At 56.9% G+C, this 13,681-nt stretch overlaps 1 protein-coding gene across 2 annotated transcripts in view; it reads right to left on the reverse strand.

Moving 5' to 3' along the window:
* Positions 1–13,681, reverse strand: part of KCNQ4 (potassium voltage-gated channel subfamily Q member 4) — a 54,522-nt gene that overhangs the window by 13,366 nt on the left and 27,475 nt on the right. Inside the window, exons 2-9 of one of the 2 annotated variants that reach the window (XM_037149707.2) lie at positions 9,010–9,100; positions 8,316–8,442; positions 7,910–8,085; positions 7,127–7,252; positions 6,613–6,723; positions 6,377–6,472; positions 3,365–3,453; positions 1,567–1,728 (exon numbers count right to left, since the gene is read on the reverse strand). In XM_037149707.2, the coding sequence (XP_037005602.2) occupies positions 1,567–1,728; positions 3,365–3,453; positions 6,377–6,472; positions 6,613–6,723; positions 7,127–7,252; positions 7,910–8,085; positions 8,316–8,442; positions 9,010–9,100 (978 nt within the window). The remainder of the gene's footprint in view (positions 1–1,566; positions 1,729–3,364; positions 3,454–6,376; positions 6,473–6,612; positions 6,724–7,126; positions 7,253–7,909; positions 8,086–8,315; positions 8,443–9,009; positions 9,101–13,681) is intronic. The other variant, XM_053660672.1, reaches the window with a different exon arrangement.

Consider the following 13,681-nt stretch of genomic DNA (forward strand, 5'->3'; position numbering starts at 1 on the left):
GGGTGGTACAGGTTCTGGTCTCCGAGCTGATCTCCATTCTCAGAGCCTTTCTATTCAGGTGAGCTGAGACCAGAGTGACTGGCAGCCACAGAGCACCCTGGCTCAGCTGGGCAAGGTTGCACCAACGCCAAAACTTTTGAATTTCTGCCTGAAGATGGGATGACGACGACAGCCGTCAGGCCATGACAGAGAACCCAAGTGGGGCTGCACCACGGATGCAGATCCAGGAGCTGCCGGTCTGGCCTGGCTAGTCGCACCTCCCCCGCCTCCAGCCCCAGACCTGAAGGGCTCTGCCACTCTGCCTGCTTCCTGCTAAGCCCCCGGCAAGAAGCGTCCTCACTGAGAACAGGGAAGGAATGCTGCTCCCAGCATCCCCTGCACGGCAACCACCTCCTCCCAGAAACCAAGAGAACCAAGAGCTCCTTATCAGCCTAAACATCACTGATTTTCTGCCCAGAACCCAGAGGCTCAGAGTGACTTGATGACTTTTGCAAGGACACATGGCATCAGGTGGCAGAGGCAAGCTTTCGCCACACCTCCTCCTCCTGACCACAGAGGGGCTCACCTCTGCTCTCCTCCCTTGTTCTGGGCCCCAGGCTCAGCATCACACCTGAAGCTCAAGGCCCTGATGCCTGGCTGGCTGATGCAGGGATGATGTGTGAAGATGAGACAAAATAAAGAGATGGGTAGAGGAGAGGTAGGAAATGAGGTGGGATTGAATCCTTGACCTCCAAGCTATACCTCCACAGGGGCAGCCACTTTCCCAAACTGTGAGTGAGGGGGCTTCCTTTATCCAAAGAGGCTTAAAAGTCCACTATTATGAACATTCTATGTGGGAGTAAGCACTATTTCTTAGTTCTTCTTTCAAGATGCAAAAGCTCCGGGAAAGTCAGGTCAAGGGGAAGAAGACTGTTGGGAGCAGCAAAATGTCCCTCGGTAAGGAGAAAAGGCATTGTGGGAAAATCCCAGGAGGATCCTCTGGGTTAGCAAAGCGATGGACAAGGGTTACACAAGACAAGAGCATTCGTCATTGGTCGAGTTTACGTAGGTCCTAGAGTGGTTCTTAGTCACAGAGCTCTCTTTCCAGCTGGCATCTCGTTCCCAAGAGGCAAGCTCAGTGTCTAGCCCTTCCTAGAGAAACATGCTGGGGGAGGGGTCCCTGCCCTCACACCCCAGGATGATGTCCACGATTACCTGAGCCGTATGCACCTGTGGCCAGCAGCCTCCTCCTCTCTCCAGCTTCCGGGGAGGGATGAGGGTGCAGGGATGGAGGAGTGAGGGGGGCACGTAGAAACAGGGAAAGAAAGAAGACAATGGAATGAATGGAGGAGGTGAGGAGAAAGGATGGTGTGGACAGATTCCCCCACTCTCCCAGGTGACAAAAAGATGAGTCCAGCCTGGCCCTTCCAGAGAGGCTCTTGGCCTATACCTGACAATACCTGGGAGTCCCCAGAGCAGGCCCAGACACCCATGTAGTGGCTGGAGGCAGGTCCGAGACAGGATGAGACAGAGAATGAAGAGGAAGAGGAGAAGCAAGAGGAGGCGGTGGCCCCACAGGGCCCCTACCTTTCCCCAGGGCAGAAGGAGGTGCTGCCCGGCCGGTGGCAGGTGGCAACGGGCGGGTAACGGGAGGGCGCTCCATCAGGTACCGGCGCCCGCCGCACCTCCAGGGGCCGTAGGCCCCCATTGCGGGCCCGTTGCACGTGCTCAAACAAGAGGGCCAGCTCTCTGCAGGAGAGGGCACCGTCAGCGGCAGGTAGGGCCCTGGCACCACCCCTCACCCAGCAGGCACTGAGCTCCTAGCTCATATCCCACCAGACCCTGCCCCTCTAGAGGTGCTCCAGGGGCTCCGGGTGGGGGAGGCGAGCCTTCCTCCCTCCCTTTCTACACCTGGGGGATCCCCAGGGATGCCAGGTGTGGCTGTGCAGGTGTGGCACACTCCAGAGCACCTTCTCCAGGGGGCCAGTGGAAGCTCCAATCCAGCTTGCTCTGCCCATCAAGCCGACCGCCTGGATGTGGAGCTGTGCCTCCCCGGAGACCAAGAGCAGCCCTGAATTCTTCGCCCCCCAGATATGGCTCTGGGTTTTAGGGGGGAAACTAAGGCTGAAGAGGGAGACTTGATAGAGTGACTGGCCCAGCTTCTTTCCCCTGCAGCTCTGGGTTCTTGGAGACCAGATTTGGGGCTCAGCTTCTGCCCAACTCTCCAGAAATTTCCTGTTTTCATAACCCAAGGAAGCTGTCTCCCCTTTCTGCTTTCCCATTGCATAGATGAAGAAACTGAGGTCCAAGGGGCAGGAGGCCCAGTGGATCCAGAATCTCTAAACCAAGCTCTGTTCCTCCTACCAGAGGACCAAGGACTGCCTCACCCCAAAACCTTCTCTCCCCTGCACACACACATCATATTTCTAACAAACCGGCGCCCGCACCACTCCCCAAGGCCAGGGCTTGAGTCCTGAGGTCTCCTCCTGGAAAGGGCAGCTTCTTCTAACCTAACCACCCTCCTCATCTCTGAGGTGGGAGCCTGCCTCTGTCAGGTGCAGAGATGGGGGTAACCAGTGTGATTACAGGAATCCCCCTTCCCAGCCCCTTCTCCCCAGCTCTTCCCCTGGGAATCCCCTAGGGCTGGGAGGGAGCAGGGAGGGGGCGGCCAGATGTAGGAATGAGTGGGGTTGTGCAACAGCTGCTCTTGGAGAACTAATGAGGCAAAAAAAGGCACCCGCAGAAGCGCTGAGCACAGCAGCCAGGCCTGCCTTGACACCCCCTTGATGCCCGCCGGCCCACGGGACCCGGCCGTGCTCCTTGGTCTTCATTCCTGCCCAAGGCCAGGCCCAGCACCTGGCCACACAGATCCTGATGATGCTATTAATAACGCCCCCTGTGCAGTCTTACCCCAGCCTGGGCCAGTGGGGCAAACTCACTTCTGAGCCCTAAGCTTCTGCTTCGCACAGTAGAAGGAGGTACATATTTGCACACAGGGGCGCTATGCAGGCCCTTGCACCCAGCTCTGGGACACCCATTCTTGCCCACCCCACACTTTCTCTATCCAGCTGCAATACACCAGGCTGGCAGGAGCTGACACTGCCCCCAGCTCAGACTGAGGGGGGATGAGCTGGCTGTGGATAAGCATGGGCACTGCCAGCTCTCTAGGGCTCGGGGCTCCCCCCACGCCCTATGTTCAGTGTCCACAGCCTTCCCTGGCCATAGACAGTGGGAGAGGACCCTCCCGGCTCTGAGTTAGGATCTGCAGAGCCAGCCCCAGGTGCTCACCCCTTTCCCACCCTCCAGGGCTGAGTCCCAGCCACTTGTCCTCAAGGGGCATTACCATCAGCCCCCTTCCCCCGCTACCCCCTGCATCAGGGCCTACCTGAAGGAGGGGAGAATACTGTCGTAGTAGTACCAGGTGGCCGTCAGGTAGGCGCGGCTCATGTCAGTAGAGTACAGGCGCCATGCAGCCTGGTGGTATGGGGGGAGGGAAATGGTGGACAAAGCATCAGTGAGGGCCCTCGACCCCCCACCAGCCCTCTGCCCCTGACAGCACCCAGGCCTTGGGCCAGCTGAAGGGTGCACAGAAGCAGAAGCCAGTTCCAATTCCATAGCCACCAATCAGGCCCACCAAACACATGGTGGCCTAGAGAGAAATGACTTCCCCAAGGTGAGGAGCAGGTCAGCTTCAGAGCCAAGGGACTGAGAGGGTGGCCGTGGAGACCTGGGGTTCAGTCCTGAGGCAGACCTGCATGTCCAATCCCAGCTGCGACCCTTACAGGGTGGGCCAGTTACATAAAGCTGTAGAGCCTCAGTTGCCTCATCTGTAAAATGGATGTACTGCTACTTACCTAACAGGGTGTTTCGAGGATTAAATGCATGAATGTATGTGAAATGCCAAGTGCAGTGCCTCACACATAGTTGGCGCTTAAATGCCAAGTTCCCCCTTTAAACTCTCCTGTTATCTCCCTCACTACAGCTGATAGATATCTATGCTTTGTGTATGTGATTAATGTCTTTCCTCCTAGACTGTAAGCGGTGTCTTGGTCCCCACTGTAACCTTGGTGCATGGAAACTGTTCTGCAAATGTTTGAGGAATGAATGCTGACTGAGTGAATCGTTATTACTAATAATAACCCCACCCCATCTTTCCCAGCTGCCTGTCACTGCCCCTGGGGTTGAGGAGGGGAAGACAGAGCATCACCTCCCTCGGCATCCACGGACTTGCAGGCTTCCTCTGCAGCAGGAGGGATGAGCGCCAGACAAGAGGAAGGTCTGTTTCCTTCCCTCCAGGTAAGGAGAAGAGCCAGGGAGGGACAGTGAGTGGGGTGGTCAGCGAGGGCAGGGAGGCATGGAAGCTGTTAGGCAGGATGAGGCAGAACCGGCCCTGCATGCCCCCCAGTTTTGGGTGCCACATGCCCTTAACGGACTGCCCACGGATGAACTCCACAGCAAGGCACCCTCCCCGGACAGGAATATTTTTACTTCCTGCTTGCACAGGCCCCTGGCTTAGGCTGGGGAGCAGCTGCCAGACTGTCTCATTAATTATGGGCACCACAATACCAGCTGTCTCTCGGCATGGACAGTGCCAGCTGCCTGCCCCTACATTGCCCCTTGGAAGGCCAGCTCCCCTGGGGCAGTGGCCATTGTGCCCCAGGGGATGCCGAGAAGGAAAGGCTGGGCTGGTAGCTGCAGATAGCAGGGATGGGGAGCAGAATTCCACTGCAGGGAGGAGAGATAAGGAGGAATGAGTCAGACATGGGGTGGGGGGCCAGAGGGTGGCACGCCAACCTGGGCTGTGCCAACATTCCCTGAACTGTTCCCGCAGGAGTGTCTCTTGCACACACTCCTGACCAGGGAGAAGCCAAGGCTGAGTCACAGAGTCATAGAAATCAGAGCCTTTGTCTCAGCTCATGCCCCATCAGAGTGCTGCAGCACAGCAGGGCAGACGGGGGCCGCACACTCCTGTTTTCCATCCCACCCTCCTGGCTGCCGCTTCTCTGTCTCCCCGGCTGGCTCAACTTTTCCTGCCCAGCCACAAAATGTTGAGGCTCCTCAAAGCCCAGTTCTGGACCATCTTCTCTGCTCCCTCTTTCCTCTCCCCACTAGGGGAGCTCATCCACACCCAAGGCTTTATTACTGCTGTCAGCAAGGGCTCTACTTGTCTGCCCAGCCCATTGCTCTCCTCTCAGCTACACACCTGCACATTTGGTTGCCTGCTCAACATCGCCCCCCTGGGGCTGAGAAGACCCTCGGCCTCCACGCGCACTAGCCAAACTCACGTTCTTCATGTCTCAAATCTGGCCCCACTCCAGGGAGCAGGGCCATCAAGCATCCATCCCGCTGGGCAAGCCAGAAACCGGGAAGTCACCCCACCATCTCCCTCTCCCTCCTTCCTGATATCGCTGATTTCATCTCCTGAATATGCAGCGTCTGCCCATTTCTTTCCACGTCACCTGTTGCGACCCTGGTCTACATCTCCCAGCATCCGCCTCACCCAAACCGCTGCCAGAGTCTCTTCACCGGTCTCCCGCACTGACCCAAGTCACCCTCAAATCCATTCACCACTTCTCAAAACACAAATCAAACCTTGTAACCCCCTCCCCTCCTTCAAACTTGTCAATGGTTCCACATGGCTCTTAGGAAAACGTTAAACTCCTCCCTGGGGCCCCCAGGTCTGGGCCTGGACCACCTGCCCGCTACCCACTATCCACTCCTCCTTCAGCCTTCCGTTCCAGCCATGCTAGCTTCCTTCAAGTTCACCAAGCCCACCAGGGCCTTTACATATGCTGTCCCCTTACCCTGAATGCTCCCCCTTCACCCCATCACCTAATTAACACCTACCCATCATCCAGCTCTCCGCTCAAGTGTCGTTTTCCCAGAACAGTCCTTCCTGAATCCCCTTCAAGGCCCCCAGTTAGAAGTCCTTCAGAGAACTGTTTCTTTCTTTCAAGGCATTGAAATGAAAGGGATGTTGGTTTGTAGTGACAAAGTTCATTTGATATGGGGAGGGCTTGTGGGATGAATTAACAAATTAAGGTGTTGGGAGTGGATCAGGCTTGCTGCTGGCTGCACAGCTGACAAGTGTCTCCACCAGGCACCCAGGGCCTCCCATCCAGGCTGTGCGCCACCTCAGGCCTGACAGAGCTGGCACCTGAGTCGGCCAGTGGGGCAGCTCTGGCGAATCCTAAACTGGGCGTCCGGTGCCCAGGGACGTTTTCGACTACCTGAGTCAGCACCCCAGCTCTGTTCCTGACTTGGCATCTGACCCAGAAAAGTCACATCTCCTCTCTGAGCTTCAAAGTGGAGTCACAGTTGTGAAGCTGGGACACAAGAGTCAGCACACAGTGGTGACACACCAATTCAGTTCAGGGGCTTCCTAGGCATCCTGTACCTGGATGAGGTTGGCCGCTGGCATCCTGCGCTTCTCGAAGTGCTTCTGCCGGTGTTGTTCCTGCACCTTCAGGGCAAAGCCAGAGCCCAGGATGCCCTAGGGGGACAAGCACAGTTGGGGGAATGTGGAAGTGGGGACAACAAAGGGCAATGTCTTCCCCTCGGAGGTGCCCCCCACTGCTGATGCAGAATAAGGGCTTAGCAGGCCCCCTCTCCCCCGGGCAGACCAGGACTCACAGCAGGCAAGGCAAAGAAGGAGACGCCTAGTAAGGCGAAGCCGGCAGCCAGGATCCTGCCAAGCCATGTGTGAGGCGTCTTGTCACCATAGCCGATGGTCGTCAGTGTAATCTGGGAACACAAATGGGTCACCCACAGGGCTGGTCGCAGGGGCCACCCACAAGAGTTGCCGAGGGCACAGGCAGAGGGAAGCCTGATCAAGAGGGAAAGGGCCCCCCTGGGTGCTCACAGGGGGCCGATCACAGGGAGTGGTTAGGGGCACAGACAAATCCCACCCCCACTGCAGCCCCAAGCAAGAACATTAGGTCACAGGGCCTTGACATCTGGGACTAGATGAGGGCACGAGCAGTCCACTGGGGCAAGTTGAGGGGCCAGCATGCAGGCTGGTCATTGGGGCAGGGCAGGTCCCAGCCATAGCAGGAAAGACAGGGACAGGCTCAACCCTGAATCAGAAGTCGCAATGGTCAGGGATGGTCCTAAGGAGAAGGGGAACCCTACACAGACCCTCACCTACCGTTCCCCACCACAGTGAGTCAGCGTAGGAGGAGAAGTCGGAGTTGGCGTCCTTCTCGGCCAGATAGACCAGGAAGGAGGCAAAGATGAGCACCAGGAACCCGATGTACCACGCAGTGATCAGCTCCTGTGGGGGCAGCAACAGGTGAGAAAACCACAGGCGGGGCCGAGGGGGAAAGGCATGAGGAAGTCGGGAAGCTGCGCCCACCAGTGAGAGCCGGGAGGCTCCCAGAATGGCCGGTGATAGATGTTGCAGGAGCAGATAAAAGCACCCCACCTCTCCGTACCACGGTTCCCTGGCACCGGCTCTACCCACCTTTCTCAGCTTCTCCCCTCAAGGAGGCCGTGCCCCTCCTTCCTGAAACTGCCCGGCCCTCAAAACTGCATTGGCATTCCTTGACCCCGCCCTTGACCCTGCAGGTTCTGGGCTCAGACCTTCGCCCCTAAGCCCATCTTGTCCCATCCCCCATCCCACCCTCAGACCCCGTCCCAGCTCCCATTTTGCTGTGCACATAGACCTGCCAACCCAGAAGTTTCTAAGTGAAACCTTCAAGCCCTACACCTCAGGCCCTGCCTCTTGGCCTGGTCAAGACTCCTAGACCCCGCTCTGGTCCAGATCTCACCCCCACCCCCGCTTTGTTTCACTCTTTTACACCCGGCTCTGGTCCAGGCTCCACTCCACTCCGTTACCACCTCCCTCCCCCGGCTCCCCTCCGGCCACGCTGCTCTCCACTCTGGGGCCAGACTTCGCAGAGTCTCTGACAAACCCTCAGCGGGGCCTCACCTTGCTGTGCGCGTAGACCACGGAGCCCAGCAGCTTCCAGGTGCCCCCGCGGCGGTCCATGCGCACCATGCGCAGGATCTGCAGGAAGCGCATGCTGCGCAACGCAGACGTGGCAAAGATGTTGCCCTGCGTGCCCGCGGCGATGACAGCCACTGAGGCCACGAACACGATAAAGTCTGCAAGGGAGGGGAGGGTGAGGTCAAAGCCAGAGCCAGCGAACCAACCCACCCTGCGTCAGGAGCCCCAGGTGGGATCGTGGGACTGTGTGGGGGACTGGGAGGTTCCACTGAGTCAAGTGCCAGTAGCCAGGGTGAGGTCAGGGATGGGCTCAGGATGTCCACTCTGGGGCTTGGGGTCAAGGGTCAGGTGCAGGGAAGTTTGAGGGAAAGGCTTTAGGTTCTATTACCGATGACACAGAAAGGTTTTCTGGCAAAGCGGAAGCGGCCCTGCCATCCTCGATAGCGGCAGCAGCACCCAGCCGACCAGACACGGATGATGTACTCCAGGCCAAACACCACGATCATCACAAATTCCTGCGGGGCCCGGGGCCTGAGTTCTCCCCAGGCTCCAGGACCCGGGCCCAGGTCCCACAGCCCAGAAAAAGCCTGGAGTCCCTGGGTGAGGGGTACTAGGGTCCCTCGAACCACCTCTCCTGGAGTTTCTTACACCTGGATGAGCCTGAGGAGGGTTCTCGAAGGCTAGTGGCACCTTCGCAGAGACCCAAAGTCCAAGTCTGTCCTCTTTCTGTGCACATGAACTGTATGGGTTTTCTCCTCACCCCACCTTCCCCCTCCCGGTCACCCCAGACTCTCAAAAGCACACTGAGTGACATAAGGGTGGCTGTCTTTAAGCTGTCACCCTCCCAGATGCTTTTGGTTAGGGAGAAAAAAACAAAACAAAAAACGAACATCTCACTACGGGTGACATTAGCAGTTTGGGTCCTGAGAAGAAGTGGGACCTACTCACCTCCTCTCTCGGCCCCTCATAAGCCCCAGTCCCCCAACACCTACCGTACGGTGAGGTGCCTCTCTCCAGCCTTCGCCCTGAACCCAGAGATGCCACCTCACACAGCCTCCCTCAGACAGGGACCCAGCACTCACCAGGATGAGGAGACACTCGTTGGCAAGTTCCTGGTGCTCCTGGATAGTGGACAGCACAGACAACACCAGGCAGCTGAACACCAGCAAAAATCTACAATTGTAGCATCAAGGGAAGGGTTAGACTGCTACATGGACAGGCTAGCCAAGGAGCCTCAGCAGGGGCTGTGGAGTCGGAGGAGGAGGGAAGCATTATTTGAGAAGAGTTGTCTGGAAAGCAAATAAGAGTCAGAATCAGAGTTGCCTGGAATTGTGGCTCTGCACTGAACACCAAAGGGAGAAGCCCCCACTCTCCGGACTACTGAGCTCACAGGTACCTCAGAGTTCTGTCCACTGCCCTGGATGCAGGCTGCGGTTCAGAAGGTAGTCACTCAGCCTTGAGTGGCGGGTTGTTCTGGGCTGGCAGAGGGAACAGACTGGCCCAGGCTCCCACAGTCAGGAACACGCCCAGGCTCAGCCACTCTCAAGTGTGGCCTCAGTCCCTGGCTCAGATTCAAGGTTGTTTTAAGAGAAGTGCTCCACAGATCAGATGGGGCGGGGGCTCGGCAGAGAAAATCAGTGACTGAGGGAGACCCATGTACCATTCTCTGATCCCCGAGGGGGCAAAAAGCATGGCTTCATCTGCAGAATGGAGCCAACCGACCCTACCTTTATGGGCCCCTGAGAAATTCAACAATGAGACAGCAATGGGAAGAAGAGGATCAGGGAGGACAGGCACAGGAGAAGGACACGGGGGGGGGGGGGGTGAAGAGGGGAGTCAGGCAGCAAGGAGCCATGCCAGGGAGGCCAGGACTCCCCTGAAGGCAGCAGGAAGTGACCGAGTGGCCCAGAGCCAGACGTTTAGACAAGGAAGGAACTTCAGAACCCAGTCCCTCCACCATTTCTCTCAACCCCACTGCGCACACGCACAGACCGAGGCCCAGAGAACGGAAGGCCCTGCCCAAGGTGTGTCCAGGATGAGACTGGAGCCAGGGTTCCTAACTTTCCAGTGGACAGGCAGAGGGAAGGGCACAAGGACAGAAGCTAGTGGCCTCCAGAGGGCGTGAACGCGTGAGGGAGGCAAGATGAGGCTCAGCTGCAGATGCAGCAAAAGGGAACGGGGATGGGCTCCAGGACGGTTCCTCTCTGGGATGGGCTGGGGGGCGCTGGACATGCTCGTGCCCTGGAAGAGGCACCTGAAGGAATGGACTTGCTGGAAATGCATCCCCTGTGGACCAACCCACCGCCTTCCCCAAAGGTCCCCAGAGTCTCTGCACCCGGGACTGCTGATGCTGCATTCTGCCTGAAACGCCCTACCATGGTAGCCTGCTGAGACTGCTCGCCCTCCCCCACCAACTCTCTGTGCTCTGAGGAGCCCTCTGGGATGCCCCCTACCCTACTGTTCCCTCCAGCGCTGGTGTCCACATAGGTGGCCCAAATCACTCTCTGCACGGCTAAAATTGTGTTTACTCATGGGGACAGGGGCATCATTGGGGAGTCGGAGAGCTGGGTTTGAATTCTAGTCCTGCTGTGTGTGTGGCCCTGGGCAAGTCACCTGCCTTCTCTGAGCCAGTCTCCTCACTTGTAAAGCAGCGGCTAACAGGGGGAAAAACACGGTCAGGGCACGACTCCACCTTGACCCACTGACACCTCCTTGGAGAGGCACGGCCGGCCTGTTGGAGGGCAGGCGCAGGCGCAGGAGGCAGGCGCAGGAGGCAGGCGCAGGGCTGCGTCCCAGCATGCGGCCCTGGGTGAAGGAGGCAGGAGGCAGATGTCAGTGAAGGGTTCTGAATGAATGAGGGAGGAGGAGGAGGGGGCCTCCTTAGCCCGTTCCAGACAAGAGCGAAGTCAGCTGAAACAGGAGGCGGGAGGGGGAGGGGAGCGCCAGCTCCTCCTGGTCAATTACTGACGGCGGAACCTGCAGCGGCCACACTCACTGGGGGTGGGAGCTGTCGCAGGCGCCGGGCTCAGGGCAGAAGGGCCCTCCCTGAGGGCATCTCACCCAGCCCCCTCCTCTGGAAAGGGCTGCAGCCAAATCGTGGTGAACTTCACCCCAGTGCTGGACAGTAACCCTCAGTCCTACCGCTCAACCACCCGAGGCTCTGCCTGCTGGATGTTTCAAAAACAATTTTTCTCAACATTTTTCCTTCTACACCAAGAATTACACAAATTCACAATATGTTAAGTGAAAAAAGCATATTAGAAAACATTAAGGACAATGTGATCCTAATTTTTAAAATGTAGATGTCTTTTATGGACTATATACCCCCAATGTTTTTTAGAATAAACATAGGTAGCCCTGGCTGGTGTGGCTCAGTGGGTTGAGCACCAGCCTGTGAACCAAAAAGTCGCCAGTTCGATTCCCAGTCAGAGCACATGCCTGGGTTGTGAGCCAGGTCCCCAGTTGGGGGTGAGTGAGAGGCAACTAACTGGTGTTTCTCTCATACACTGATGTTTCTCTCCCTTTCTTTCTCCCCCCCTTCCCCCTCTCTCAAAAAATAAATAAATAAAATCCTTTTTAAAAAAGAATAAACATGGGTAATCACAAGCTAATATTTTAAAACATTTCCTTAAAAATACAAATGGGAGGTGGGGTAAGGGGCTGGGAAACCACTGTCGGTCCTGTCCCCCCTTCACACAATAGCCACCGCCATTAGCAGGTGTGACAGTGTGGCAGCCTCTCCCCAGAGTCCAGCTCACGTGTCCAACTGCCAGCTCAATGTCCTTCCTCGGATGTTAGTGACCTCTCATACTGAATGTGTTCAAATACACGCTCTGGATTTGCCCTCCAATTTTGCTCCTCTCCAGTCTCCCCATCTCAATAATGGCACCACGCAGGGACTGGGGCCGAATATCTGAGTTGCCCTGACTCTCCTTCCCCTGACCCTCCACATCCCGTCCTTTAGAAATTTCTATGGTTTCTACCTTCAGAATAATCCCTGGACAGACCACGGCTCACTGTCCTGACTCGGTCACCACCTGCTGGCCCCTGACTGGTCTCCTGGCCTCCCCTTGCTGTCACCCACTCTCCTTAAAGCAGCCAAGTGACCTTCCTCTGGCGCAAAACCAGAAACCATCCTCCTCCTCAAACCCCTCCACTGACTTCCCATCCCGCAGAGAGAGAAGCCCAGCCCCTCGATACAGCAGGTCGGGCCAGGCTCTCTGAGACCGGCCCCCTGCCCCACTCTCTTGAACTTGATCTCCCCTCTCAACCCGGAACCACTGGGCTCCAGCACTCTGGCCTCCTGGCCCTTGCTGGAACACACCAAATGCATTTCTACCTCCAGGTTTTGCACTTACTTTGCTGTTTCCCCTGACTACTTATCGCTCTTAGTCATCCAGGTCTCCATTCAAACATCACTTTCCCTGAGTCCTCAACCACCCCCTCTCCAAAATAATGGCCTTGTCTACACTCTTCCTCCCCTTACCCTGTTGTACTTATTTATTTATTTATTTTGTAGTGCTGTTGAAAGACCAAGTAAATGAATAGCAGAATTTCAAGTTAAACAAACATCGGGACATGGTGTCACCGAAGCCCCCACTGTGCACCCACTGAAGAGGCTCCCGGAGCTTTTAGCGCACGTACCTCTGACCCGTCGGTCCCCGGCATTCTTCCTGAGAAAGGAAGCGAAGGCAGGCCCCTAACCTGGATGGACTCCACTTGATAGATGCTGTTTAAAAGCCTCTGGGCCCTGACTGTTGTGACTCAGCCGGTTGGGCATCATCCCCCAAAGCAAAAGGTGGCCAGGGCGCAGGCCTGGGTTGTGCGTTCAGTCCCCAGTCCGGCACTTACGCTGTTTCTCTCCCTCTCTCTCTCTCTTTCCCTTCCCCTGTCTCTAAAAATAAAGAAATAAAATATTTCTTACATAAAAAATAAATAAATAAGAAGACCCCGAACTTCACCTCTCTGTGCCTTTATGCCCTGGGTGGGAGTTTTCTTATCCTTGATGCCTCACACAGCCAAACAGATGGACTTAGCCTCACAGGCAGCACCTTGCATTCCGGGTGCCTGACTCATTGTTCCCAACTTCCCAAGAAAGAAAGGGGGCCCGGGGAGCGATACCCTTGCTCAAGATCACACAGAATCCGTGACAGAGCTGGGGCTAGAAGTGCAGCTCAGGTCGACCTCCACGCTGCCTCGGCCTTCCCGAGGGGTCCTCACACAGACGCCCACTCTTTGGGCAGCAGGAGAGATCAATGTCTGGGGCTTAGGGAGGGAGGAGATGGGGGATGGAGCCTTGAGCTGGGGTGCGGCTGTGTCTGCCAGAAGGAGTGTGACTGCCCTCACACAGCACCTAAGGACTGGAAGATCATCTCTGACCCTGTCTGGGGCCTCAGTTCCTCCATCTATACAAATGTAGGTGGCACACGGGAGGCGGCTGGCTTGGGCCCCTGTAACTACCCCAGCAGAGAGGCCAGACTCACAGCCACTTCCTGGAGCAACTTTGCCCATCATGTCTGGCAATTTGGAGCCCTTGCCCAGCCCAGGAGGCAGAGCAGGGACAGGTGGGGGCTGCCTGGCTGGGGCTTACGGAGAGACATCACAACCCCACCTCCCTCCCTCCACCGTCCCCCACCCCATTCCAAGATGGTTCCACTTATTCAGGAGGACAGCAAGGAGGAGGCAAATAGTTTGCTTAGAACTGTGGTTCTCACACTGTCTCGGGCGTCAGAATCACCTGGAGGGCTTGTTAAA

The sequence above is a fragment of the Artibeus jamaicensis genome, unplaced genomic scaffold, assembly GCF_021234435.1.
Source record: "Artibeus jamaicensis isolate MK-2021 breed Jamaican fruit bat unplaced genomic scaffold, CSHL_Jam_final scaffold_847, whole genome shotgun sequence".
In the NCBI taxonomy this organism is placed as follows: domain Eukaryota; kingdom Metazoa; phylum Chordata; class Mammalia; order Chiroptera; family Phyllostomidae; genus Artibeus; species Artibeus jamaicensis.